This window comes from Larimichthys crocea, chromosome XXIII (genome assembly GCF_000972845.2).
Source record: "Larimichthys crocea isolate SSNF chromosome XXIII, L_crocea_2.0, whole genome shotgun sequence".
Taxonomy (NCBI): Eukaryota; Metazoa; Chordata; class Actinopteri; family Sciaenidae; genus Larimichthys; species Larimichthys crocea.
This window is the reverse complement of record NC_040033.1, coordinates 9,928,323-9,955,623: the sequence shown is the minus strand read 5'-3', so window position 1 is coordinate 9,955,623 and position 27,301 is coordinate 9,928,323. Positions and strand designations below refer to the sequence as shown.

The 27,301-nt window shown below is 41.0% G+C and overlaps 1 protein-coding gene across 1 annotated transcript; it reads left to right on the top strand.

The window, feature by feature from the left end:
• The first annotated feature begins 263 nt into the window (after positions 1 to 263).
• On the top strand, positions 264 to 27,076 carry zbtb47b (zinc finger and BTB domain containing 47b). Its single transcript, XM_010753105.3, has 6 exons — positions 264 to 568; positions 16,597 to 17,979; positions 19,051 to 19,198; positions 19,689 to 19,804; positions 21,064 to 21,208; positions 22,114 to 27,076. Exons 1-6 carry the CDS (start codon positions 566 to 568, stop codon positions 22,542 to 22,544), a joined length of 2,226 nt encoding a protein of 741 aa, XP_010751407.3. The 5' UTR covers positions 264 to 565; the 3' UTR covers positions 22,545 to 27,076.
• The last annotated feature ends 225 nt before the right edge of the window (positions 27,077 to 27,301 follow it).

Genomic DNA, 27,301 nt, shown 5'->3' with positions numbered 1-27,301 from the left:
AGTTATTGAACGGCTGTCATACTGCTGGTATATTGTGTAAATGGGAGTTGGGAAGACTTTTGCAACATGGGAAACGGATAAACTCTCTGACCTCCGCATCTGTCTGCCCGGGGTGACGTCACGCGGTCGCAGGAGCGCACGGTGAGAGGAAGCGCACCGGAGTTTGCGCCATATGGCTCGATGTCCTTCCCAGTCCTCCCCTCCCCTCCTGCCAAAAATAAAATAAATAATTATAAAAAATAAAAAAAACAAATATGAGCAAGTCCAGTACAAAGAAATGCGCCTGTCTCGCAACTCCCACGTTAAACAGTACCGTGTCCCTTTAAAAACGTCTGACAAAAAGCCCATATGATCCCCGAGCTCCAATCACCAATTCCTTCTGCAAAAGCAGCCTCTGCATTTTTGTCTGTCTGAATGCTACAGCAGCACGGGGGGAAAAAAGATTGAGGATAAGGCAAAAACTGAAGAAATGTGACAATTGAACGGTCATTTTCATGGCGGAGGGAAAACTGGTGCGAAAGGAGTTATTCTGGGACTCCTTGGAGCCTCGAAACGCTGGATCAAAATGGTAGGCTACAGAGGAGCGATGCATTTTTTGTTTATCTTTTTTTTTTTTTTTTTTTTTGGTCCCTGTTTGATCTCTTGCAAATTTGAAGCTACTTAGCAGGCCGATCAAACTTAACCACACTTCTGTCTCATTACGCGTTCGGACCCACTGGCTGTCATACGCGTATTTTGTGCTTTGTGTCCTTTTAGCGGTGAAGTTTGTAACTTGCCGACATTGCACAAGTTGGAAATTGAAGCTGCTGAAAGAATGCAATGGCTACAATAGCTACATTGATGCAGAGAAGGAGTTAAATTCTTTCATATCAGGGGCGCTTTCTGCAAAAAAAAAAAAAAAAGGCTCAGGTCGCGACTGGTGCAAATGTAAAACCGGATGAGTGAAACTAAACTGGCCCCTCTTTTTCTCCAACAGCCAGTGCAGGACAAGTTTGTTAGGCTTTGACATTCATGCATACATTAGAGATTTTCCTCAGTGAGGAGTAGATGTCACTCTTCATGTCTTATTAACTTTGTTGCAGGTGGCACTCAGGTGTCCTAAACGATTAAATGCAAATTGAATCCCAGTGTTTGATAGTCAAAGCAGGAGATGTTATGTGTTATTCTGTCTGCTGCACTTTACTCACTAATACCTCTCTGTGACCGTGCCTAATTTGCATTCCCAGCCAGAATCCATGATGTTATTTTATTTCTGTACATGATATGAAGATGAGTCTGCGCAGACAGACTAATAGAGTTATGGGGAATGGAGGCAGATAGTGAGGCAGACAGTCCACTCTGTCTCCAGGGTCATTTTGGGATGCCTCATTAGGAAAGCATGTGGAGCTTGATGCAGTGGTGGAGTAATCCCAGCGCGCGTTCACATCTGGAGGCTTGGGTTAATATCTGGGTCAGGTCAGCAGGGTTAGCCCTGGTGCTCGCTGGGTGGCTTCTGGTGAGAGCAAAGAGGGAGGGAGATGTTTTTGGTGTTGCTGTTTTTCGTCCTTCCTTTTTTCTGTTTGCTTTTCTCTTCTTCTTCTTGTGCACGCACGAAAGTAAGCTGCAAAAAGTGCAAAGTGTGCTCGGCGGATGCAATGATCAGAAATACTGTATCTTTTGACTGTGTTGGTAAACATGCCCCAGATCATTTCTGTAATTACTTTGTTGACATCAAAAGTGTGATTAGTGATTACTCCCTGCTGATTTTGTTTTCATGAATCGCTTCACCCAAACTCTGTTATTAATGGATGGATTTCTGAGCCAGGCACAGGCCGAGTGACCCAAGAGGTCAGGGGGACCTTGGCATCTGTATGAAGTAACATGTTACACAGTTAACATTTGTTGTCAATAAAAGAGCTACAAAGAGACACGCAACAAGATGAGTATTCAACTACAAAGAGATGAAAAACGTCTCATGAGAGATACAAAACTACAAAGAGACTCAAAACAACTACAAAGAGATGCAAAACTGCTAAACAAGGATAAAAAACAACTTAAAAAAGACTCAAAACAACTACAAAGAATTCAAAATTATCAAAAATAGACGCAAAATAACTACAAAGAGATACAAGTACAAAGGAAAGCAAATCGAGCACAAAGCCATGTCGTTTGTAGTCATTTTGTGTCTCTTTAAATCTGTGGGTCTTGCTCATCTGTATGCGTATCTCAGACATCCATTGCTCTTATTTGAATAGAAAAAACTTCTTGTTTTCCTCTTAATTTAGTTCCATGCACACTTTCCATGTATACACTTTGGTCCGCCTGACACCGTTTAATTTCAGTAAGCATTGTCAGGTCCTCAGTAGCTCCTTCTCTATCCTCACAGGGTGCTGTGAGTTTTACGTAACTGCCTATTCAGGGCATTCCTGCCCACCCTTGACTTTGAGGCTTCACTGTCTCTGGGTGCTGAGCGAGGAAACTGTCTTTAGTCCTTGTGACAAGTGCAGCCATTCTCAAGCCCCGGCAACAAACTCCAGCAGACATCTTTGGCCCCTGGTAGGAGGCCGCTCTCCTTGGAAACTCAGACCATACTGTAGGTGCTGCTAATTTATGCCCCTGAGATTAAGAACAGTGGACAAGGCTGCAGAGAGCAAGGTCAGACTCACTGGGCTTATGTAAGGTTTCTTTTGTTCCTGCTGGTTAAAATGGCACAAGTAAGTGAGTTCCATGTAAGTATGGTTGTTTTTACTCTTTGAAATAAATCCACGTTTTTATTGTTTCTCAGGAGTGCCAGCATCGGTGTCTTTTCATCTGGTGAGAACAGTGCCTCTAATTTAACCCCCTGTGGCACTTTTTTTTTTTTTAAAGCATGACTTTGAACTCCATTATCAAAGAAGCCAAACAGCTTTTTCTTTTAGTACAGCTTGATACGAGCATTTCTATTAGCCTTTCATTGTGAGGCATTTGAAGATAGTTGGAGAGTTGTTTTTTTTTTAAAAAAGGGGGCTCCTAAAGTGTTCTTGCTTTTCGCTGAATTCAGGCCAGAGAGACTTAGGAGAAGCTTTAAAGCAGATTGAAATGAGTTTTCAGAGATGGGATACTTGATCTGATCATCACAAATATTTGTTTTATGTTCAGTCATACGCTCGCATTTATTTTTTTGGTTTTATACAGGAATGATATCAATTGTATACATGTACAAATAAGGAAATATGCATCATCTTGAAAACTATATATATATTAAATATATAAATAAATACTCCATCCATCACAGTTTTAAAAAAAAAGTGATCACCTTACGCTGTTCACTATCTATTTTAATCTTTTACATATTAATTGAATTGTTTTTAGGGGAACTATGCTTATTTGATTTCTCGCAGCGAGTTACACAAGAAGATACCACTTTTTAAAATGTGTACGCTCAATATAAATCTGCAACAAGCAGCTGTTTAGCTCAGCGTAAAGACTGGAAACAAGGAGAAACTGTTAGCCTGGCTCAGTATGAAGGTAACAAGATCTGCCTACCACTAAATCCTCAGCGCACTAGTAAAGCACTTCATATCTGATTAAGTTAATCCGTACAGAAACAACAATTTGTTGTTTTTACGAGGTTACATGTCGGACAACTTCTTGGCTCTGTGCAGTTGCCAGGCAGCAAGCAGAGACTCCAGGAAATAACTTAACCAAAACAAGAAATACTTTGGCGTGAAAAAACCCATCATAAAACAGCGAATTAGGGTGCTGTCAACTTGATTTTGTTACCACTGGACAGAACCAGGCTCAGTCTCTGTTAAGATAAACCAACTAGCTGCTGGCTGTGGCTTCATATTTAATGTACGGTTATGAGAGTCGTATCAATCTTCATACCTAAACAAACAAACAAACAAAAAAATGTCGCACTATTCCTTTAAGCTCTTATTCACCATTTCTCTGTCGTCCATTGATTGGTTGTGGCTATAGAAAGCCGATGCTCCTCCTCTACCTCTTTTTTCTCTCCGTCCTCTCTGACCTTCTCATCAAACATATCAACTGCCTCCACACACACACACACACACACACACACACACACACACACACAAAGAGAGATTCCTCTGATAAGGAGCTCTTTAGAGTCTTGTGTTCGTCTCTTCTCTCTGTGTCATGCTATGAAAGAGATAATGAAGATATCACAGTTTCATCCTGTCTAATAGCCCTCGGGTATGTCTGCACCTGCTCGCCGCTACACATCAGACTGATCTTTTGTCTCTAATAGATGCCTTCGAAGGTGCATCTTTCACCCTTTGTGTCATATATATTTGGACAAATCAGATTTTTTTCCCCCCTCCATCATTTCTTTAATTTTTGTTTGTCTTGACGGTGCTGTTTGCATATTACAAACATCTCTGTTTGCACACACCTTGTCACTTTATTGTGCCACAGGTATTTGGCGTCGCATCTCTATGTTTACTGATGAATGCATGCACAGCAGGCGAGTGAGTGCGCACCCGGCGCTGTGCACATGCGTGTACAGAGCTGGCCAAGGGAACAGTGTGTTATGACTCCAGCAGAGCGGTGGTGTGTGAAGTGCTGTAACGTGTGTGTGAGGAGGAGATGCCAGCACCACGGGCCTCTCTCTTGGCCAGGCTTCCTGACTCAGCGCTTCCTCTCTCAGCTCATTGGCCCAGACGCAAACTTCCTGGCAGAGCTTCAGTGCGGACGCTCTAACCTCATCGTTGCCACCGCCCCCCTACCCCCCTCCATGCACCCGCCTCCGGGCAGCTCCTTTGATTATCCAACCACTCGTCAGAGTCATCTCAACTTTAGCCGACAGCCAGTTGATGTCTTCTTTCAACATCACTTCTGATTGGACAACACACACTCACACACAGAGAGAGACTGTCCCCCTGCTTTTACCAGACTGATAAAACACACTGTTGTCCAGTTTGTTCAAAAGGACAAGCCAGTTTAAAGGACTTTGCAAATCTTGCAGCTGAGGCAATCCTGCTCACGCTGTCAAATTTTTTAATGTACTGTACGTCACCAAGATGCTGCTCATGCTGTTCTCATCCTTATTTTTGTTTGTGCATCCCAATTTCATGCTCGGGTAAACGCGTATCAGTTGTAGATTGGCTTGTCACCTGTGGTTGCATTAACATATAGATGGAAATGTATTTAAATCTAATGGTGAAAGCTGGTGGCTCTCCACCAGGGCAGGGGCTGGGGCAAGTCCGAAGCCGCTTAGATTAGGACAGGGAAAAGCCTACAGTGTGGAGGGGAGATTGGATGTCTAGGATTAGAGCAGCACTAATGCTGATAATATTGTCTTTATTAATTGCAGCCAGCAGTGAATGCCGTGGTTAAGAAAGTTAAATGTTTTAATGGGCTGAGGGGAATAAAATAATTAGCTAAAGTAGTGGAAAGGGAAAACTGAATAACCAGCAGCACATTTTAAAGTAATTTAGGATTTGCCTTTTGTTATATCTGAAATTGTACTGCTGTACATTTTACCTGAAATCTCATTCAGTGTTTATGCATTGAGGCAGTTCAGTTTGTTGAGCGGTCATATAGAGTTCTTTGGACTTCTTCTCACACTGTCTTACACTGTCAAATATTCATCTATAACCTACAATTATTATTTAAATTAGTTATTATGATTAAAGGTATACTCCTGTGATTTAGCATTGTACATAGGTCATTTGTTTGTGTACTACAAATAGTCAAAATTGATGAGGTAGAGGTGAAGATATTCTGATTTAGCGGAAAATCCTGGATATTGCGTCTGTTGTGGAGAATTTTATCCATCGATGGTCAGTTCAGTCAGTAGAGAGAAAGTATGCTGAAAGTTTTACTGAAGCTTGAGGGAGAATGGAGGATTTATCAATACACTTGTCACGACATGATGCCGCCTCAGTTCTGAAGAAGTATTTACCTGTACCTATCTGTTGTGTCGAGGGAGTGAAGCAGTCCTATCCTCTGAACTCGGGTACCAAACTTCTTTCCTAAACACAAACAACAATCTAAGATTGTTAGAACTCTACAGTGGCCTCAAGACACATGCTTGAACCGTTGTAACCCCATATGTGGCATGGTAGAATATAATAATCCCTCACAATATTCATATTGGACGATTCTGCACGGCATATCAACGATTAGTGCCAGCTCTTTTCTGCTCTAAAAACCCGCTGAACTCTACACCCAGAGTACAGACAGACAAAGTTATTGACTAGCTGGTGTACATAGTGGAGCATTTAATAGCTAAAGAGGCAAATAATACCCTTGTGGGTTGTGAGTTGGTGGAGTTGGTTTTATATCCCGGATTGCTAATGTTGCTCCAAATCTGCTGGATTTGTAAATAAGCAACTGTTGCAATGTGTGACATGGACAAAGGCTGTCATGTTAAACGTGATGTCACATAAGTCACATAAGATAGTTAAATATAAGACTGAGACCGACTTGTCTGTCTGTTTGTGTTAAGCAAAGCAGGCGCCGTTCTGATCATTACTGTGGTAACTGAGGTCAGAGGATACGGCTTTCCCACTCCCTTGACACAACAGATAGGTACATAACATAGAAGCCTCCACAGAGTCAGATAACAAGTCAGACCACTGAGGGGAAACATATTTCCTTGTTTGTCACTGTTCTGAGAGCATATAGACGAGCCAGAGAAGACAACGTCTTCAGAATTGACGGGGCATCATGTCATGACGAGCCTATTGATAAACCCTCCGTTCTCCTTGGCCAAGCTTCAAGAAACCTTTCAGCATGAAACATCTTGGACTTCTGTGAATAGATTTCTCCGCAACAATCTTAATGACGCTGGAATCATTGAAAGTCTTTGAAAAAAGTAGTTGCCAATTGAATTTTCTGTCAATCAGCTAATCAGGGCTTTCTAAACTTCCATCTAAAGATGCTTGCAAGCACTTTTAATTATTGCATTTTTAATTAAGTATGAATATATATGTTTAGTATGTACTACAATCTAGTGTTAAGTTTGAAATTCAGATTCCCCAGTCTAATCTTTTTAGACTTTCCACCAATCTGCATGCAACACTAATTTACTGGATGGTATAATCCCATAGCCTCTAATAGCACAAGGTGTAACTATCAGCTGTAATACCGTTATTCTCTGATAAACAGTGCCACCCCAGTGAGTTTTAAACTCCACTTTAATGTGGCTGTGCCACGATTGACCTCAGCAGAGACCATGCTGCCACCCGTCGCTGAGGCTCCCCCCTTAGTCATTGAACATTGATTTTTATTAGCATTTTTTATCATAGTGCTGTAATGATCGCCGCGGGGCTTGTTAAAATCGAGGCCTTGTCACTTGTGCTATTACCAGTCTGGCTCATCTCTGCGAGTGCATCATGTTTGATGACAGGATAATGTGAGTCCAGGCACATTCAAATCCTCCTTTTTCATCTCTTTGCATGCATCAGCAGCGTCATCACATACACCAAATTTCGTTATGTTCTGTTTTACTGAGATGGACACAAATGCATGATTATGATTCAGGTATGCATGCATAGGTGTCCGGGGTTGCAGACGCGTGTGCTTGTGCATCTGCTACTGTATATGCTTCTTCTACCTCAAGGTCAGTGCTGGGTCTCTGTGCTGATTGGATTTAGAGAGGAGAGGAGGGAGTGCAGACTGCAGACGGAGAAGAAATCTTCCACTAGACACATGGACGGATTATGAGACAAGAAGCCCGCGGGCACAGAGATGAAGACGCCCCCCCTATCCTGCCTACATACTGTACGTGCAAGACACCCAGATTGGAAGACAATGGTCTCTCTGTGGACATTTTGCGTGTCTTTGTGGTTGTTTTAAGTGTCTTTGTAGTCATTTTGCGGTGCTTTTGGGGTAATTTTATATATCTTTGTGATTGTTTTGCGTTTCTTTGTAGTGGTTTTGCGTCTCTATGTCTTGGTTTTGCATCTCTTTGTGGTTGTTTTGTGTCTCTTTGTAGTGGTTTTGCGTCTCTATGTCTTGGTTTTGTGTCTCTTTATGGTGGTTTTGCATCTCTTTGTGGTGGTTTTGCATCTCTTTGTGGTTGTTTTGTGTCTCATTGTGGCTGTTTTTTAGGTCTTGTGTGGTCACTTTACACTTTCCATGGTGGTTCTGACTATTTGTAGTTGTGATAATCTTTGCGTCTCGGTGGTTGATTAGACATTTCGTGTCTCTTTGCAGTTGTTTTATGCCTCTTTGTAATCTTTTTGCGTCCCTCTCCTGTCAATTTGCAACTTTTTGTAGTCATTTGTTTGACCTCCCACACATATTATTGACGTTCACTCAAGTAAACGTAGGCTTTGGCCCAAGGCCCCCATGAAGTCTTGGGCCCCTGAGCTTGTACCCAGTAGGCTCTGTAATCCATCCATGACTAGACACGCTGAAAGCAAGGAGACAACTTGGCAGACTGATTTCTGTCCATGCCAATCTTGCCCAGCCTGTATCGTAGACCAGATAACACCCCAAGGATTAAGCCATGCCACGATTCTCACCCAAAGAATCAAAATTCATTTCTCTGGCTTCTTTGGGACTAAACCTATCTCTTGTTTGGCGTCAGCAGCAGGGAAGGTCTGGTGAGCACACAGAGGACACAGTGTCAGTCATTACCCTGATGACTTTTTAATGGCCGTCTGATTGGACTCCGCCAGAAATGACATGCCCTTGTCCTGTTCCGTTTGGTAGTGTTTACGCGTGACCCGATCCATTTCTCGCCACGTAAAAAGCACACACATTACTGTGAGGCCAAACTCGCTGTTGTAACGGTGATCTCTTTGGTGGAGGGTTTGTATTCGGGCCTGTCATGCTTTGCTCTCGTCTACTCCGATGATGACTCAGGGATCTGTGTGTGTATGTGTGTGTGTGTGTTGAAGGGAGGGGAGGGCGCTGTTCTCTTACCATCTCCATGCCAGTGAGTGAGATGAAGCATGACACGGTGCCCACTCTCCTTCCTCCGGGTGTCAGTCACGACGAGCCCTACACGGGGCCCCTCAGCAGGAGGTCTAACTATGAGGAGTGGTGCTGAGTGTGCTCTTTACTGTAGGTTGAAGTGCTCTGTGGGTGGATGTGAACCCCAGAACCCTCCACCACCCTGCTGAGTGACAAGAAGGCCAAGGCATGAACTCATGGTATTGCTGTCTTCATGACTGTGGTTCTCTTTTTGATCCTGATGGTCATTTCTATGTGAAGTGACCAATGTACTTAGTTATAAATTCATTTAATGAGCATTTTGTGACTTGAATTGAAGTCAGATCGAGTTGAACTGCTTCGCAATGAAGCTTGGATTTGTATTGAGCTTGGAGGTAGAGCTATACTGCAAGTCAGTTCTTTTAGCGTCCACGTGATGTTGTGATAAAACATACTGTAACTCTGTCTGAACTACGGCTGCTCAAATTGCGTTTTTGGTTACTAGAGTGTAAAATGAGAAAAGACGAGCACATCCTCACATTTGAGAAGCTGGAAACATCAGATGTTTTTTTTTTAAAAATGGCTCGAACTTTTAATCAGTTATTTTATTAATTGCAGTTTCTGTCTAATCGATTTATCAACTAAGCATTTAAGTTCTAGTCTGAATGAATGATAAAAGGCGACCATTAGCTATTGAATTCAGTACTAAAATGATGTTTTAATTCTATTATATTAAATATAATATTTAGGTTTGGTGCCGTTTTTGTGATCTGGGGAATTGTGATGGGCATTTTCCACCATTCTGGTAGACGGAAACTTTAATTAATTAATCAGATAAATAATCAATAGATAATGAAAAATGAAAATAATCATCTCTAATTTAATTAGCAAACCAAATTAGGTCTGAAATACATTAGGCAATACTAATTAGGTTATCTTTGGACTTTGTCCAGTCACTCAGTTTTTCTGGATCTTTCATTCACATCTTGTTCTTTTAATTAGCAGTAATTAATTAGAGTTTGCTCAGTAGTCACGGTGATGGTTTACTTGTTTTCACAATTTTGGTCATGTGATAACAGGTGGTGGGAAATCTCCTTGACAACGAACTTAGCAAACTCCGTCCACTAATGAAGGCCATGAGATGTGTCTCTAAGCTCCAGAAAAACAATTCATTTGACTTTGTGATATTTTCTTTTTGTCGACAAATGATAATAAACATTGAGGCTGGGCAATATGGGGGACGTCATTAGGACAATATTAATGTTTTTCAGTGTATGTATTATATTTATATTGTAAATGTATGGAAAATTACATATGGAATAATCAAACTATTTATTTTACTGCTGTGAGCCTAAACTTCACAATAAAACAAAAATATTCAGTAACCTCTAATAACATCCAATAACAGTCCAGATCACGTCATTCAGTCTTTCTGTGTTTTATTTCAGCAGCATCAGTGCTACACTGCATGCCAAACTACTTTTGGAAGTCAACTGTTAAAGGTAGTGTTTAAAGGATAAAAAATAATAATAAAAATAAAAAATAGATTTATCTGCTCTGTATGTCTGTCTCCAATTCCCAATTCAGACCACATCATTTGAATGGGGGGTACTGCATTTTGAAAACAAACACCTGCAGCAACCTGTTGCGGAGAAACCAGATTCAAATTTCTTCTTATCACTTTTTACGCCGTTAAGTTGACTGACCTGCTCAGGCCGTGACACGCACGCAATTAACGCTCTCCACACGCTCTCACACCACTTGTCCGTCACTTCTCAAGTAATTTTTGACTGACCAGCTCATTTTGAGACACGGTTTGTCGAGTTTTGTGTGGAAAAAAAAAAAAAAACGGCTTCATTCTGGCAGCAGCACAGCGTCTCTAACTCCCCTCGATTGCCACATTAATGGAAATTCCCATTATGTGTTGCATTAACTGACTATGCCATACTTAAGTGAATAGATTTGTTTTCACACACCTAAATAATAATGAACAAAATAATAAAGTGGTATAATCGCAATATGGTTCCGCAGAAAATTCTATAATAATAATAATAATGATCTAATAATATTGAATTATCACCCCAAACACCCCTTTTTGCATTTCTTCCTGGATATTGTCATATTTAGATTTGTGCATTAATATAAGCTACTGCAAACTTGGTGGTGAGTGATAGAGAATTCAGAGAAATAATTTGGAAGTATTTTACAATAATAAACTTTATGCCTTAGACAGATGAAGACTGTTGTAAGAGGACACTGAGTTCAGTCTGCAGGCAGACAGAGAGCAAGCTTTAACCCCCGCAGTGTTTTCCCCCTGGGACTCCCTCCTGCCTGAATATAACCTGCCCTCCCTCGCAGTATTGATGTGTCCATGACTCTGTGCCGTGCTCTGACATTGGCCCCTGCTAGTGGCTCAGTCTGTTCACTGGTCAACAAGCAGACAAGACAGTCAAGGTAGATGTGGTTTAGTCCGCAGCCCATTAATCCGCTGTCATACATGCAGAGTGCAAAATAGTAACAGAGCAGACTTGAAGACATTAGTCAGTTTTGATTCACACGTGCCGCCCTGACAGGTGGCCTTTTTTTTTTTTTTTTTTTTTACAGATGAGCTACATTACAGTAAGCGGACAAGGAAAGTTTTTAAAATGGCAGTTCTGTGGAGGTCGCGGCCTATCCGCGGTCTGTAGCTGAGCTGCAGAGTGACGGAGTTGCAGACTTTACAGAGTAGTAAATCTACCCGGGCCGTCCAGTCCAAAGGTGTAGGAAAGAAAGGTCATTCTCACCAGTGAAAGTCAAATTAGAAAGACGGATTTCATTCTCCGCTCTCTATGGCTCAGATCCAGGAGACGGGCCTCTGCCAAGTGCAGGATTCACTAGTTACTCATTCACTTCTTTCTTTTTTTTATCACAAGCTTTAATTGACACATGGACCAGTGAGTCTGACCATCACTGAAATATAATTGTTATTTTATTAGGTGTGTTACATTTTCTTTGCTGTACAAATAAAGTCTGACAGATAAAACTGCAGTATTATTTTCGTAATTTCTTCTTTTTTTTTTTTCTTCATGACTGATGCAAGCTCCTCTTGGGCCAAGCGGTAAATCTGCGCATCATCCATCACAGCTCCGTCAAAACTGGTTTAGTGCTAAAGTAGTTTCAGGGTTTAGAAACTCTGAGTTCTATTTAAAGCATTTCCATAAGGCTGATCAGGAAAATTTCCTTTTTAAATGTCTGATTATCTTCCTTAAATGCATTGACTCTAAAGTTGGACAGATTTGATATCCGACACTTACCTGAGTGAAACCCCATTAGACCAGTTAAACAATGGAAAGTGAGATTTTGTGTCAGCCGTGACCTTTCAGAGTTTTTGATGTTTAAATTGAGGGCGTTCATCAGGCTTATACGTTTAATAGAACAAAGCACATTATCTGTCTAAATTTGATCAGTTTGGATCTGATGAAATCTGCCGTTGAAGACCGTGTTACATGATTGGAAACTCCAGGAGAGCGTCTAAACAAACCGTGGTCAGTTCTTTCCAAGGGCAGAATTAGTTTTTTAGCATCCAAAGTTCTGAATCATCTACTAAAATTTAGTAGATCTTACCATGAGGTCCATTTAGTAACTAAATGGACCTCATGGGTAGATTGTTTAGTGATTAAACAATTTTGACCTTTTACCTTGAACAACAGGACTAGTAGAGATGGTTAAATAATATTTTTATTGGATTAAAACACACAAATCTCAAGAGTTGCCTTGTGAAACAGACCCTCTGAGGCTTCTACAATGTAAGAGGATCACTGCACATGTTGTGTTTAGCAGATGAGCGTGGAAAGGGTGTACAGAGCTTTGATTGAAGCCCATTTAAATGACACCTCTTGTTGGGTGCATCAGTAATTCCCCCCCCTCCCGCTGCGTGTTTGTCACGGGTCAGGCCAAATATGAATAATGTATTGGGAGACATCTGACTGAGAGGCTGGTTAAAGGTGGCGCTCCCTCTAATGACAGCAAACAAGCTCTCTCCCTGACATTTCCAAGGAACAGGGGTGGGGGAGGCAGAGAGAGAGAGAGAGAGAGATAATGACGGAGAAAGATGGAGGAAGTTGGATGCAGTATTTAAATGCAAAGTATTCACTCGGTGTATTCGGCTAGAGTACCTATGTGAAATGTGACAAGATTAATGCATATTGTGACAGACACGCAGTGGTGTAGCTGCTATTAGATTAAAACATTTTGAAGCATCTGTTCAGAAGAAAATAATGCATCGTTCATAATTCACTGATTGCAACTCTCCTATTATTCAGCACTGTGCAGACAAACTTTTAGAGCGTCCACATTTGAATGTTTTTACCGATAATAATTATGATAATGTTAATTTTATGCATAAGATTGAACATTTTGAGCACATAAACGTTTTTTTGCAAGCTGTGAATTATATTAGAAAGAAAGAAAGAAAGAAAGAAAGAAAGAAAGAAAGAAAGAAAAATATATTTTGGTGCAGTTTGAGTTTGGTTGTGTTACCGTGGTTTTAGCCAATCAGGGAATGAAGTAGATAATTACTGATTGGCTTTTTTGTGTCTGATTGCCAGTATGATAATTGATTACTAGGAAAGTAAATAAACATTATGACCATGTAAGTTAATCTTCACTTTATTGGGTTGCAACCTACCTATTCTGGTATGCAAGAAAGCTAGGTAACTAAGCTTGTCTCCAAGCAGCAATTTCTTCTATATATTCTTACTTGTAAATCATTTATTATATGAACCATGTCTATACACCATACAGCACAAAGTTGAGACATCATTTGGGAACTCATTTGGAGTCTTGTTAATGTTTTAAATCCTAACCCATTTTGCATTTTAGATTAATCTGTAAATCTTTCAGATCCATGAAAGATTTTCCAAGTATTGCAATCGTGTATTGGCAGAAGAAGTGTCAAGTGATTACAGTTGATTTGTTAAGTATTAACTAAAATAAATATGTAAATGATCACAGAAATACACCCTCCATTTAAAATGATTGTATATTTTGACCCTCAGCTATTGACGTTTTGAATCTGTTCATGTTCATTCTGTAGAATTGAATCTACGACTGTGTGGTCCTATTTGAATCCCAGAAGAAGAAGAAGAAGTCGATCATTATCGCAAAAGGAGCATAACTTCCAGTCTGCAACTTATACTTGATCTGATTAAGGCTGCAGCGTTTTGCCCTTGGGCGATGTCTGTAGCCTTGCACGGAGAGAGATAACCCGATCTCTACTCCTCTCTGGCTCAAAGTCCAATTTAGCCGCTCAAAACTATGAATAAATCTAACACCCCATAATTGAATTCTTCAAACGGGCCAGATTTTCAAGGTTAGGCCTAAATGCAAATCCATTTTCCAGTCTTAACAATGAAAAGTAATTTTCATTGATCTTAAAGAGGAAAATATATTGGGCAGCGACGAAAATGTGTAACATAAAGAACAATGAACAGTCTTTGTAGCGTGGTTCATACTCATTTACTACATTAAGCCTATTGTCCCAAAATAGTAATTTATTAATAATTTTATCTTTTGCCCTTTTATTTCTTTATTTTATTGTATGTGTCCCATATCTGAAAAATAAGAGATGTAGAGATGTAACTATGACGCACAGCTACACCGTCCCCAGCAACATGTTAGACACAGCCTGCATCAATACTTGTCCTGTTCCTCCTTCAAGAGATGCCTAGAATGATAAATTCCATTAATTGTTTGGAGGGTTAGTTAGTATTTATTCGGCATGGTTTCCCTAATTATTTCTCCCGACGTGTTTTGTCTTGTGCATAATTCTCCGTTCCTCGGGGACAGTGTAGTGAGTGGGTGTGCTGAGAGAGCCGGCTAATGGGAGGGAGATGGCACTGAATACCAATGCTCCGACCAGTCAGTCCTTGCAAAGACCAGACACTGTGTTTGTGTTTGTGTGTGTGTCTGTGTGTGTGTCTGTGTATGTGTATGTGTTGTGTGTGTGGTGATGTGTGAGGTTTTTTTGTGCATGGTTGCACATCACATATGCTTGCTTGTGTGTGTGTGTGTGTGTGTGTGTGTGTGTGTGTGTGTGTGTTTGCTCTGTTTGCTGCTCTGTCCCCACTCACATCCCGTCTGGATCGAAACCCTGCCCTTCCTGTGCTAAAATAAACCCACCTTGGGAAGTTGAGGACCTTGCACAGAGCGCTGAGTGTTACACCTTTTGATTTTTCTCTGACTCGTATCGTGCAGCATGCATGCAGTCTGTGACTTTGTGCAAGTGCACAATATCACACCTACACTATATCACAGAATACAACAGAATGCAATGTTACGTGATATAAATCAGCTATTGTTGCATTATGTTTTATTGCACGTGAACATTTGGCCGCAAAAAAAGAAACCAAAAATAAATGGCTTATTTCCAGAGCTCCATCTGCAGATTGAGTAGTAGTTGAAAGCTTAAAAAAAGGCTTTGTAAGTAGAATTATTATTTCTTTTGAGGTTTACAAACATCAGATTTGACCTACCAATGCAAAAATACCACCGAATTTATAGCCTAAGATGAAGTGGCTTGCAACGCCCTTCACTGTATCCGCTTTTATGCACTGACCCCTGGTTACATTTCTGATCCTTCTTCAAACACTGTTTCACCTTGAGTTTTAAATGATCCCATTCATGATCCATTTTGAGTTCTGTGGTTACGGACTTGTACATATTTGATCGCCTTTTTAAAAGAGAAGATGTCTGTCCAGAGGAGGGTTTGTGAAATGGCACCTCTCAATTCCTTGTTGATGTACCCTGAGAGGTTTCACCGTGTCACTGAGTCTTTATTTATGTATTTATTTATGGATAAGTTTAACATTCAATATAATGAAATGATCAGATGTTGCCATGTTTAGCTGAAGGTCCATGTAGTAGCTGTTCTGGAGCTTTTGATTCTAACACATGATCTTAAGCAGATCTTCCAAGTTGTAAATGTTCTAATTGCCTTTTTTTTTTCTGAGCACTTCAAGAACTTGTCATCCATGTTGGCTTAAAATCTACAATTCAGATGGTGCATCTCAAGGGGTTTATCCTTTATAAATGAACTGAAATCCAAAGTGACAACTGGGAAAAACTCCCTCTGCTGATGAAGATTATTGAAGCTCAGAGTTGGCGTATTTAGTCTCTTGAGAACATGACAGTGATCTCATGGCATAAGCGTGTTTCTGCCACCATGACAAAAAATATTTTTACTTGCCATATTAGCAAGCAATAAGATATGTTTCTTATTATTATGACATATTTTCTTGTAATTTCCAGATATAACATTATTCTGGTTTTACTAGAAACTTGTCCCAGGTAGCAAATAAACCATATTTAAGTTTTTTTTCTAACTAATGTAGGCTTTAATCTCAAAATCTTGAAGCTGGCTACAAAATGTACTGTACTGCTTCTGCAAAGACACTCATCCGCAGACCGGAGGCGGGTCGAATGATACAGCCGCTACAGTTTTTAGCACTTTGGCATTGGCTTCATTTCCCAGCGCCGGAGGTCGGCACTTATGTAGGAGAAATTGTGGATGTGACGTCCATATTCATCCTGTCTATGGTAAAAATAGAATAATTTGGTATCTTGTGATATTTCTTTGCCATGGTGGCGGCAATATGCTGCAGTAGCGAGCTCATGACTCCCTATCAAAAACTTTAGCTGATCGTGTTACTGTATGATAATTAATGAATACCTTTGTGTTTCTTCCTCCAGCTCATAGTGGAGAAGACCACAGACTTCCCCTCTGCTGAGTTCTCTCTGGTGGAGGATGTGGCTCTACACTTCACCTGTTTGATGGACAGGCTGAACGAGCAGCGCCTCTTCCAGCCTGACCTGTGTGACGTCGACATCGTTCTGGTGCGTCAGCACAGCACCTTCCCGGCCCACAAGGGTGTGCTGGCGGCCTACAGCCCTTTCTTCCACTCGCTTTTCGCCCAAAGTAAACAGCTGCGGAGGGTGGACCTGTCTCTGGACGCCCTGACCTCGCAGGGCCTGCAGCAAATCCTCAACTTCATTTACACTTCCAAACTGCTGGTGAGCAGCCGCACTGTCCGCGACGTGCTCAACGCCGCTACCCTGCTTCAGATGAGCGACATCGCAGCCTCCTGTCGTGACCTCATCAGCAGCCACTCGCTGAGAACCACCTGCGCAGATATGGCCAATCAAGAAGGGCTCGGTGGCACTGACCCAGCTGCTGTAGTGATGCCCCCCAGTCAGCTGTACCCAGAGATCAAACAGGAGTCAGAGCTGGGGAGGGTGTACAAGAGGGAAGGAAGCAGCCCATTCTCTGTTAGAGTGGAGGAGGCAGGCAAGACGGCTTCCCAGCAGAAGCAGTATTACCAGAAGGAGGATGGGTCAGGGGGCGGCGCTAGCACAGGTGTGGCTGCTTTGTGCAAAGTTGAGAGCAACGGAGAGGAGTCGAAGACCACAGATGGCCACATCTCCTTCAACAGAGACCAGATCATCGTTGAAGTCAACCTCAACAACCAGACCCTCAATGTGTCAAAGGGATCCGAGGGCAAATCGGCAACCGCCACAGAGACGGCCACCATCTTCGGTCATTGCCATGACAACGAGAGAGATTCAGAAGACGATGAGGAGAATGAGGCTGAGAATGACGACACGGTTGGAGAAGAGGATGACGATGACCTGAGGAGGGGGGATATGCTAGGACAGAGCAGTGAGGAGGAAGATGAGGAGGAAGATGAGGAAGAGGAGGAGAACACCCTAAACATTCCAGGCTTAGAGCAGCCGGCCATGATCGATCGACCTCGCAGGGGCACCAGAGCCTTTTCCATGGCGGGTACAACTGCCTCCATGCGGCAGACACTCACAGAGGCCACGCTGGCCAACCAGAGGCAGGGCGGGAAGAGGACGCTGGACGCAGAGGGCCTGGGACAGAAAGTGAGGCTGGAGGAGAAGCAGCATTTCCCGTGTAAGAAATGCCCTCGCGTCTTCAACAACCGCTGGTACCTGGAAAAACACATGAACGTCACTCACAACCGCATGCAGATCTGCAATAACTGTGGGAAACGCTTCCTGCTGGAGAGCGAGCTGCTGCTGCACCAACAGACCGACTGTGAGAAGAGCATCCAGGTACGATTCAACCACGATTATGATGAAAGACATCACCTGTATGTACCAGCTACTAAGCCAGTTGTGCAAAGACGCATGGATGTGTCACGTTATGGTGTAACTTACTAGCAGGACAAAAGCTACTCTGAATTCCTAAAAATTCAGACACGGTTTTCTGGGTCACCTTTCACTGTTAACACATGCTGCACGAACAGCAGTGAATGATTGAGGCCTTTTTTCTGCCCTTGGTTTTGCCTTCCAGGCAGGCTGCCCCAACCCCACTTGGCACAAAGCTCTGCCGACACTCCTTTGGGCGGAAAAAATGATTACACTCTTTCTCTGGACAGAGAGAGAGGGCAAAAACGTTCAATATATGCTTTGAACTTGAGGTGTTAATGTGTAGTTATGATATTTGTTGTGGAGAAATCTCTTCATTAATGGTTCAGTCAGTGGAGAGAGAGCACAGGAGGCAAGTTAGGATTTAACTCTATCCTTACAGTGACCTGATATTTGACCCGGTGTAACCCCATATGTGGCATGCTGGAATAGAAAATTCCATCACAATATCTAATTTAAACATCACTGTAAGTTAAGATAAAGAAAGGACAGCGCTTCATCTACTATACTGTCAAGAGTAAAGTCTATATCAGTGCAGGAAATAACTTCAGACTTTATTATGTCACCTTCACTTCAGACACAAACCTATGTCCTCATTATTGCAGTAGCTTATACGTATTATTTTAATATTGCACAGTTGCAATCATGTAAATATATTAACACTGGTCAGAGTCAGCAACTGGCAGTCAAAAATAATACATTTGGATATGTCTCAGTACCTCCACCATTACCCACTCCGCAGTGAGCAGCTGGACTCCTGCTGTGGTTTTGAAGATCATTTGCTGCTTTAATATACTGACTCTAATTGCTTTTTTTTGGTACAGTGCACGCTCAAGTATCTGTGTAAGCTCACACACCTGGATTGTATTTGTAAAGACTGTTCCAGATAATGATCTTCTTAATATCTCATTCCTAAAATAGCTCCGGTAATAGCTATATTTTCCCCTCCCTCTTTCTGTTTTTTTTTTTTTTAAGTGTGTAACGTGCGGCAAGGCCTTCAAAAAGCTGTGGTCGTTACACGAGCATAACAAGATCGTCCACGGCTACGCCGAGAAGAAGTTCTCCTGCGAGATCTGTGAGAAGAAGTTTTACACCATGGCTCATGTCAGGAAGCACATGGTCGGTGAGTGGTGGTGAAATCAACGATGCTGATTGGTTACTTTGTTCCTGTGTTACTTTAGGCTTCCTTTCCTACATCCCACTAATTGTTGTGCAGGATTTGTTTTGGGTGTTACTTTCCTCTTCCACTTTTTTTTTGGGAGATAAGCATCTTTTTTCCCAGGACAGGATTACTTAATTCCCTGTGTACATCTGTGTTTCTAAAATAACTTCTGTATAACACACTGTATGTCATTGAATCCTATTTATTCGCCTTACTTAAGGAGTGATTTAGGAGTTCAATGTGGAAATTTCAAAGGAAATGGCTTATTCACTACATGACAAACATCCATTGTCTTTAAAATCATAATGAGCCAATGAAAAAGCATATCAGTGTTGTCCTCAAGTGCTGTTTTAGTGTAGCAGTTTGCTTGTTTGTCCTCCTGCTGCTAAGAGTGGCTCAGTATTGAATACCATTAACTTACCTTGTACTGTGTGTGTGTGTGTGTTTTTAGCCCATACGAAGGACATGCCGTTCACCTGTGAGACATGCGGGAAATCGTTCAAGCGCAGCATGTCCCTGAAGGTTCACTCTCTGCAGCACTCAGGAGAAAAACCCTTCAAGTGTGAGGTTTGAGCTCCTTTTATACACTGCTGCTGCTGCTGCTTCTGCTGCTCCGCTCACAAGAAGAGTTTCATTCCAACTAAGATATCCAACACTTTAAAACCTGCAGTCTCTTAAATTATTGGTGTCTAGAATAAAATTTACTTTAAATGAGTCTCTTTTTTTATAAAAGGAATCCACATGAGCCACAGAAAGTTATTATCTTTAACAAATCATAAACATTAACGGCCCATAAGTGCTTAAAGGAATAGTTTAATAATAGTATAAATAATATTTTTGCTGCTTTCTTGAGTTGGATGAGAAGAATGATGTCACTCTTACTCTAATGTCTGTAAAGTACATATGTAGGTGTTTAATATTACACATCAAAACTGGAAATAGCCAGCCTGGCCCATGTTAGATTATCTTCTGCTGGCTGTAGCTTCATATTTACCATACAGACATAAAAATGAAAAGTCTGAGATTTCTTTCAAAATACATTAAATATGTTGGAAAATAGTCGCTGAAAACATGTGAAAAGACTTTGAACGATATATTACTGAAACAGTTTTTCACCAGTTTTCAGTCAGATTTTGTGGGCGGTCCTAAAGGTTGGCCCGATGACACGGTGAGGCCACCCTGAGCATACCCCTGCAGCCCTAGCAGAGAGATAGATATTAAATCATCTCACTGAGAGTGTTTCAAAGTTAGTCATGTCATTTTCTGAACTCATCTGACGTCTCAGTTGAAAAAATTGCTGCTTGACTGCTCCCATTAGTGGGCCAATTTACCCAATTTTGACACCTAATTTCATAAAGTCGTTATTTTTAGTCATTCAAATTTGGCTGGGTGGTTATTAAAACCTTCCTTTTTGGTTTGACAAACTCAGAACTAATATTTTATTCTTACTTTACACAGCAAGGAATAAATAATAAATATTGGGTTTTTTTTACTTTAAGTTGTGAAATACTATAATCTAAATCTAATAAACAGTTTTGCTGCTAGTAAATTGGACTTATTCTTGTATTTTCAGTTGCAGAACTCAACATGTGTAATACCCATAGTACAGTTTATATTTCCCAATAAATACTTCTGATTTTATTACTGAAATCTGTCACCATCTGTTTTACAGAAGCACAGCTGAGATTTGAATTAAATGTGCTGAGGGGGTTAACATGCCTGTCAATTTTCCGCAAAAAGAATGGAATAAAAACCCATGGAGTACTCTTTTTATGAGATTATTCATGATCCTTGTGTAAAAATGTAACACTGTGTGACTTTTTCAGAACTGCAGTGAGCGCTTCCAGTACAAATACCAGCTGCGTTCCCACATGAGCATCCACATCGGACACAAGCAGTTTATGTGCCAATGGTGCGGAAAGGACTTCAACATGAAGCAGTACTTTGACGAACACATGAAGACACACACTGGTGAGTCGTTGAGTCCTTCTTGTACTTCTTCTGAGGATTTTTCAAGGGTGTGGAAAAAAAGCTTGAAACATAGCACTGACATATTATCTCCTTTTAAAGATGCAACTGGTGGTTAAAACCACTACAGGGTGCCGTTTAAGTTGATATGGTGGCTGGTTAGCAATCAGTTAATTATTTACATAGCCAGCAGACGGGCAGCAATGTTGGCATTTATTTCGAGTTGTGTTTTTGGCCACCTGATGAGTCCAATTTTCACTCTTCTTTTAGCACTGTTTGGTTCTCCACCAGTTCCAGAGGAAAATATCTGTCTCTTTAAAGACTAAGGGTCCCTTTACACCAGAATAGTCCAGGGGACTCTGTTCGATTGGGCGGGGATTGCCAAAAAATTTCACGAGAAGAGAGCGAGACACTACGATGTGCTGCTATGGTTACACAGATGCCAAGCATCACTTCCTCTATTTGGTTTGCTGGATAGTCCAGTTGCGATTCCCAATGTAAACAAACCGTACCAGGGTTCACTTGTTTGGTCCGTATCAGAGTTCGGATGACCTCTAAAGGTGTTTTCACACCTGCCCAAAAGAAGCATACTATCTGAGGAAACAAACTCTGGTCCGTTTCAAAGCGGACCAAACAGCTCTGGTGTGAAAGTGCCCTGAATGTGATGCTATGGTCACCAGATAGTCTCTAACTTTCTCTTTCTGCAATGCTGCAGTGAAGTTTTTAACTGAAAATGGTGCTTTGAAAGTGTTCAGACTGAATCAAAACAGTAAAGTTGTGGCCCCAAAACAATGAGGTAAAAAAAAAGCTGGAAAGTTTAAATAAAATATCGAATGTAGCGGCTTTAATTTTTATGACGAATGTTGAAAACGTATCAAGAAGGCATGTTTGTGTCCCTCTCCGTACAGGAGAAAAGCCGTACATCTGTGAGATCTGTGGGAAGAGCTTCACGAGCAGGCCCAACATGAAACGCCACCGCCGCACCCACACCGGTGAGAAGCCCTACCCGTGCGAGGTGTGTGGCCAGCGCTTCCGCTTCTCCAATATGCTCAAGGCCCACAGGGAGAAATGCTTCCGCGTCAGCAACCCCATGGTTACCGACGGCAACAACCCCCTCGGCCTTGACCAGCCTCTGGACTCTTCCGGTCAGGTGCAGCTGGGGGCGGCACTCCCCGCCACGTCTGTGACCACACCCGCCGCTGCCTCTAGCCCACACCCCCTCCATGGAACCCAGCTGTCTCTCCCCCTGCTGCACTCCATGGGAGGGCTGCCACCCACCCCTCATTTACCCCCACCGCCTCCCCTGTTCTCTGCCGGTAGGATGAACTCCAGCAACTAACAAATCTCTGTAGCATCGAAAGCACTTTTGTTACTTTTGTTTTTCTTAGAGCTTTTAAGAGGACTCCTGCAGCGGGAGAGTGATGCACCACAGTGATGTTTACACTGAGGGGGAAAAAACTGACTGAAGGCTACATGGAGGCCTCATAAAAAACACACACATACACCTACCACAATAAGAATTAGTTATTTTTTACTCTGTTAAATACAATAGATAACCTCAGAGTCCAGTAGGACGCGTTGTCACCAAGCTTCTCCTCATGAATTTCACAACTCTGTTCTGGTTTCATTTGGGATTTTCCACTACCACACATATCTCTCCAGAGCCTTGCACAATGCATTGATTGTAGCGTCTTTTACAAAGCGGGAGGAAGAGTTTTCCTGAATCTTCACTCATATGGAGGTCATCAGTCAAGTGAGAACCACGCCACGGTGAGAGAGAAAAAAAAAGGTTTTATTTTTTGGTCGTCCTCTGCCAAGATGTAGCGAGTGGTTCTTGTCCGACCCAGCAATAACCAAATGCTGATTTGTCTTTGAGCATATACGTGTATATGGCATTGCCAATAACCAAATCCTGTAAGCTCACCCGCTATAGTTAGAAAATGTTATACAGCATTTATAATCGATCCTGCACCTTACATTTAACTCTAGTGATATTTAAAATGTACTCCTAATTGTCTTCATTTTTATAATTGTGGTAGTGTGTAATCCGTGGCACGTTACGTCAATTTGTAAGAGGACGTAAGAGAAGTCGTGACGCATGGAGAGTCAGCCGTGCAATGCAGTGTGTGGTGTTCGTGACTGTGTGTGTGTGTGTGAGAGATGTGAAGAAGAGGCGGGAGATGAGGATCTTCAGATCTACGTTAAGCTAAACAGCGCTTGAGCTTCCCCGAGTCAGGAGATGGAGTAATTTGTTGACTCTCATCTTTTGCTTACATTAAGCAAGCGCGCTCCTCTCCTGTAGATCTGGCTTTGAGACGATATCGCACTTTTCTGTGACTTGTTAGTAAAACCTAATGTACTCAGACCTACAGTATCTAACGTTAATGTTAACTTACAGCTCATTTCCCAACTAAACCCGATCTATGTAATTAGTTACCAAGAGTGTATGGATAATAATATTCACAAAACCCTGCTTATGTAGCTCATTAAGTGTGCACATTTCATCATGATGTATATTGTGAAATGATCAACTTTATATTCCAATGCCTAAATCTCTCAAAGAGCACTGACAGTGATTACTTTTGGCACAACAGAGCGATGCACTATAAACTACTCAACTACAGTGATCTGTAGAAGCTGATCAGAGTTAGAGGTCTATAATAATACCGCTCAAAAACGTGTGGCTCTATGTGCACTTTTGACAATTGTTTGTCATAAACCTACTGGAGTAGAATTTAAAAATATATATATAATCAAGTCCTTGTCAGTAAAAAGTTCTTATATTGAAGGAGTAGTTTGACATTTCTGGGAAGTACACACATTTGTTTTTTTTTGCCGAAAGTTAAATGAGTTTGTTTGTACAGTATATATACGAGCTACGTAACCTAACGAGCACCTGGTTAGCTTATGTAGCTTAGCACAAAGACACTAGAAACAAAGCGAAATCGCTGCCATGGCTCTTCTGAAGCTAAAAAATAAAATGTGTGCAGAAAGAAACATAAAAATGATAATTTTATATAATTTTACTGGGGGTCAAAATGTTAAATCTAAAGCCAGTTATCTCATAAGCTAAGTAAACAAAGCTCTCTAAAGTCATTCTCAGATTTACTCGTCCAGCGGCTTCTTGCTCGCTCACAGTCTCTTCTCTTTTGTTATTATGTCCATAAAGGCTGCTGAGCCCGATTACATTGTTTGCTCAGCCAGCTCCGGTTCTGGCATGACACTGGCTCCGCCCCCTGTCAGCATTCCCCTGCACCCCGGGTCTAAAAACCTCCTCTTAGCTTAGCTTAAATACTGGAAATAGGTGGGAAAAGGTGGCCTAGCTCTGTTCAAATGTAACAATATCTGCTTACCAGCTGTGTCCCCTTGTTTCCAGTCTTTATGCTGAGCTAAACTAACTGCTTCATATTTAATGGACAAATATGAGAGTGGTATCAAACTTCTCATCTAACTCTCTACAAAGCAAATACTTCCCAAAATGTCAAAATAGTCCTTTTTTTAAAAATCTGACATTTCAATCGATGAATTATCCAAAAAGAGTCTCTGTGCACTATCGATGCACTCCCGCACACTTTATCTATAGATAGCCTACTTGTAGTGTAGCATTAACCTGTAAATATTGTTAAGATGTGTCTCTTCCTCGTGATTAATTCCTCATGTTTACATTTGGAGATTCAGTTGAATGTGCCCCCACGTGTGTCTTGGCTGGTACTACCGAAAGTTGGAATTTGTGGATAAGCTTTTGTAAATGTAATAAGCTGTTCATTGTTTTATTTAAAAGACAAATTTAAGCACCTTAGTGTTGTCTTATGTCTTAGCTCACCCCAGTTACATGTATTTTTTAAACTGCCATGGTTAAATGGTTAGGGCCACATCAGATGTTATTTGATAATGGTACTCTGTCTTTTTTTTCCTTTCTTTCTTTATTTCTTTTCTCTTCATGTGTCTAACACGTGTTTTTGTATTTTGATTTGCTGCTTTTGTACAGGGTCCAGTTTGAGACTGCCCTTTAAATGGAAAAAAAAAAAAAAAGTCTAGAGCTGTTAAATTGTTGAATATATTCTGGCTGTGATAAATCCAATTTAGCCTTACTGGACAGAGTCAGAAATGAGCTACAGTTTAGACATTTGGAGCAGTTTGATGAGGTAACTGCCAACATTTTATACCCATCTAAGGTTTGATCTGCTCATCGATAGACGGCCCTTCTGATTGTCGACAGAGAGAGGACGAAAGGAAACCGGGTCAATGTCAAACAAACATAAGGACTGTTGCTCTCTTGTGGCATCTTAGTAAACTGCACTCTGTCAGCAATCCTACACTAAAGAAAGAGAAAAGCCTCCATTAAAAGTACATTAAAAATGTACTTAATCAAGTATTTTCCCATTTCACTGTTTTGAGAAGCACTAGCCCAAGAGACAATACTGAGAAACTGTGGTTATAGTTTGTGTATTCGCCTTATACTCGGAGGGATTTTGAATGTTTTTGTGTTGTGGATGATGGTAGTAGCTGATGGTAAAGGAGGAGCGATAGTAGTTAATACTACTGATTTATGCACTTTGAATTTGATTGCTACACTAGCCCATAATGGGGAACATGTGATACAAGGTGAGAAAAATAAGTAGCAGAGATGTGTAAAGATGATTTCCACTATTTAATCTAAATCCAAAGGCATACATTTCACTTTTAAATGTACCGTCTGGATATTGATGCTCATAAATGATTAACAAAAATCTATAAACTAACCGTCAATTTACGTGTATTATTTGTTTGAATTTGATCAGACTTTTGTGGGCAGTAAGTGGCAGACGGGGCGGCCTGACAGTTTTGTTTCCTAGAATTACTTATTCGCTGTTTGTGGCATCTTGCACACTGTGTCAGTGCACCTAAACTTGTGTTTTGTGTGTTTCTGCCTGTTTTTCACTGTGCCGCTCTTTAACAAAGTATTTGTGACGACTCCCCGAGGGTGCATACAGTGCAGCTACGGCTGATTGGTTTAGTCACTTATCACTACCTTAATCAAGAGAAATTAGTTTTAGGTTGTACCAGTTTTCTCCTCCTAACATGTGACTGTTATATTTCAGTCTGTGAGGAAAATGTAAAGGTAGGTGTCATTTGCCAAATTGAGTAATGAGAAAGATATTAATTATTGTGAGCACTTTATTACTCCAATTCAGCTAGCAAAGCTTTGAAGGCTGAAACAGTTGCAGTTATTTGCTGACAGCAGGCGTGTGTTGTTCAGGGTTTTTTTTAAATATATTTCCATGGCATAAAATTATAGGAAATTACAAAAATGCAGTCTCTGCCAGAAATGTGTCCTTGGCAGGTGTTCAGTCCTCTGAAACAACATTTTGTTTAGACCAAAGGGACATCAAAACTGTTTGTTCAGACCCTGCAAATAAAATAAGCCCTACTATATGTACCTGCTTGTAATCAGACTGAAATATTATACTAGAAAACCTACTTAGGTTACAGACCAGTGTAGTATTAATCAATGGCTGTTAATTATAAACATCATCATTGATCATTTTGGAAGCACTGAGAGGTGATCTAATAAAATTAAAAGCCAAACTTTATCAAACTACTTGGTAAATTGTAAAAATAAAAAAAGTAATGTAAAAGGTACACATTATATTTCATGTATAGTGACACAGTGTTCAGAGGAAGTGTTGTGTGAAAGTCTAAATCCAACGTAGAAAGCAGAATTTAAATGTTAATCCTTTGTTTTGGATTATTTAGTGAACAAGTCTTCCCTAAATCCGTCTCAGAACAAGACAAAACTCAACTGTGACGAACACTTAATCAAGCTGTACAATGAATACGTGTCACTGACGGACATTAATGAGCCCCGACATCTCCAAAATCCTTAAAAAATATATAACGAATCATATTTTCTGTATTTTTTTTTTCTAATGTCATAAAATAAAATGGCAGTAAAGCTGAGATTTTAGAAATTCAAGAAGGGAACTTTTGCACAATGTTTAGGAGTCCTGTATTCTAAGTAAGTAGGCTTCATGTAATTTAATTAGCCAAATTCTCCTTTACTAAGGCTAGCAGCCAAAGGCTTGTATTAGATTAGGCAAAGGTGGACCTGCCCTT

Excerpts from the sequence above, each read along its gene's own strand:
- zbtb47b (XM_010753105.3), top strand. Across the intron at positions 19,199-19,688 it reads TGTCAGGAAGCACATGGTCG|CCCATACGAAGGACATGCCG; the intron begins GTGAGTGGTGGT and ends GTGTGTTTTTAG. Across the intron at positions 19,805-21,063 it reads AAAAACCCTTCAAGTGTGAG|AACTGCAGTGAGCGCTTCCA; the intron begins GTTTGAGCTCCT and ends TGACTTTTTCAG.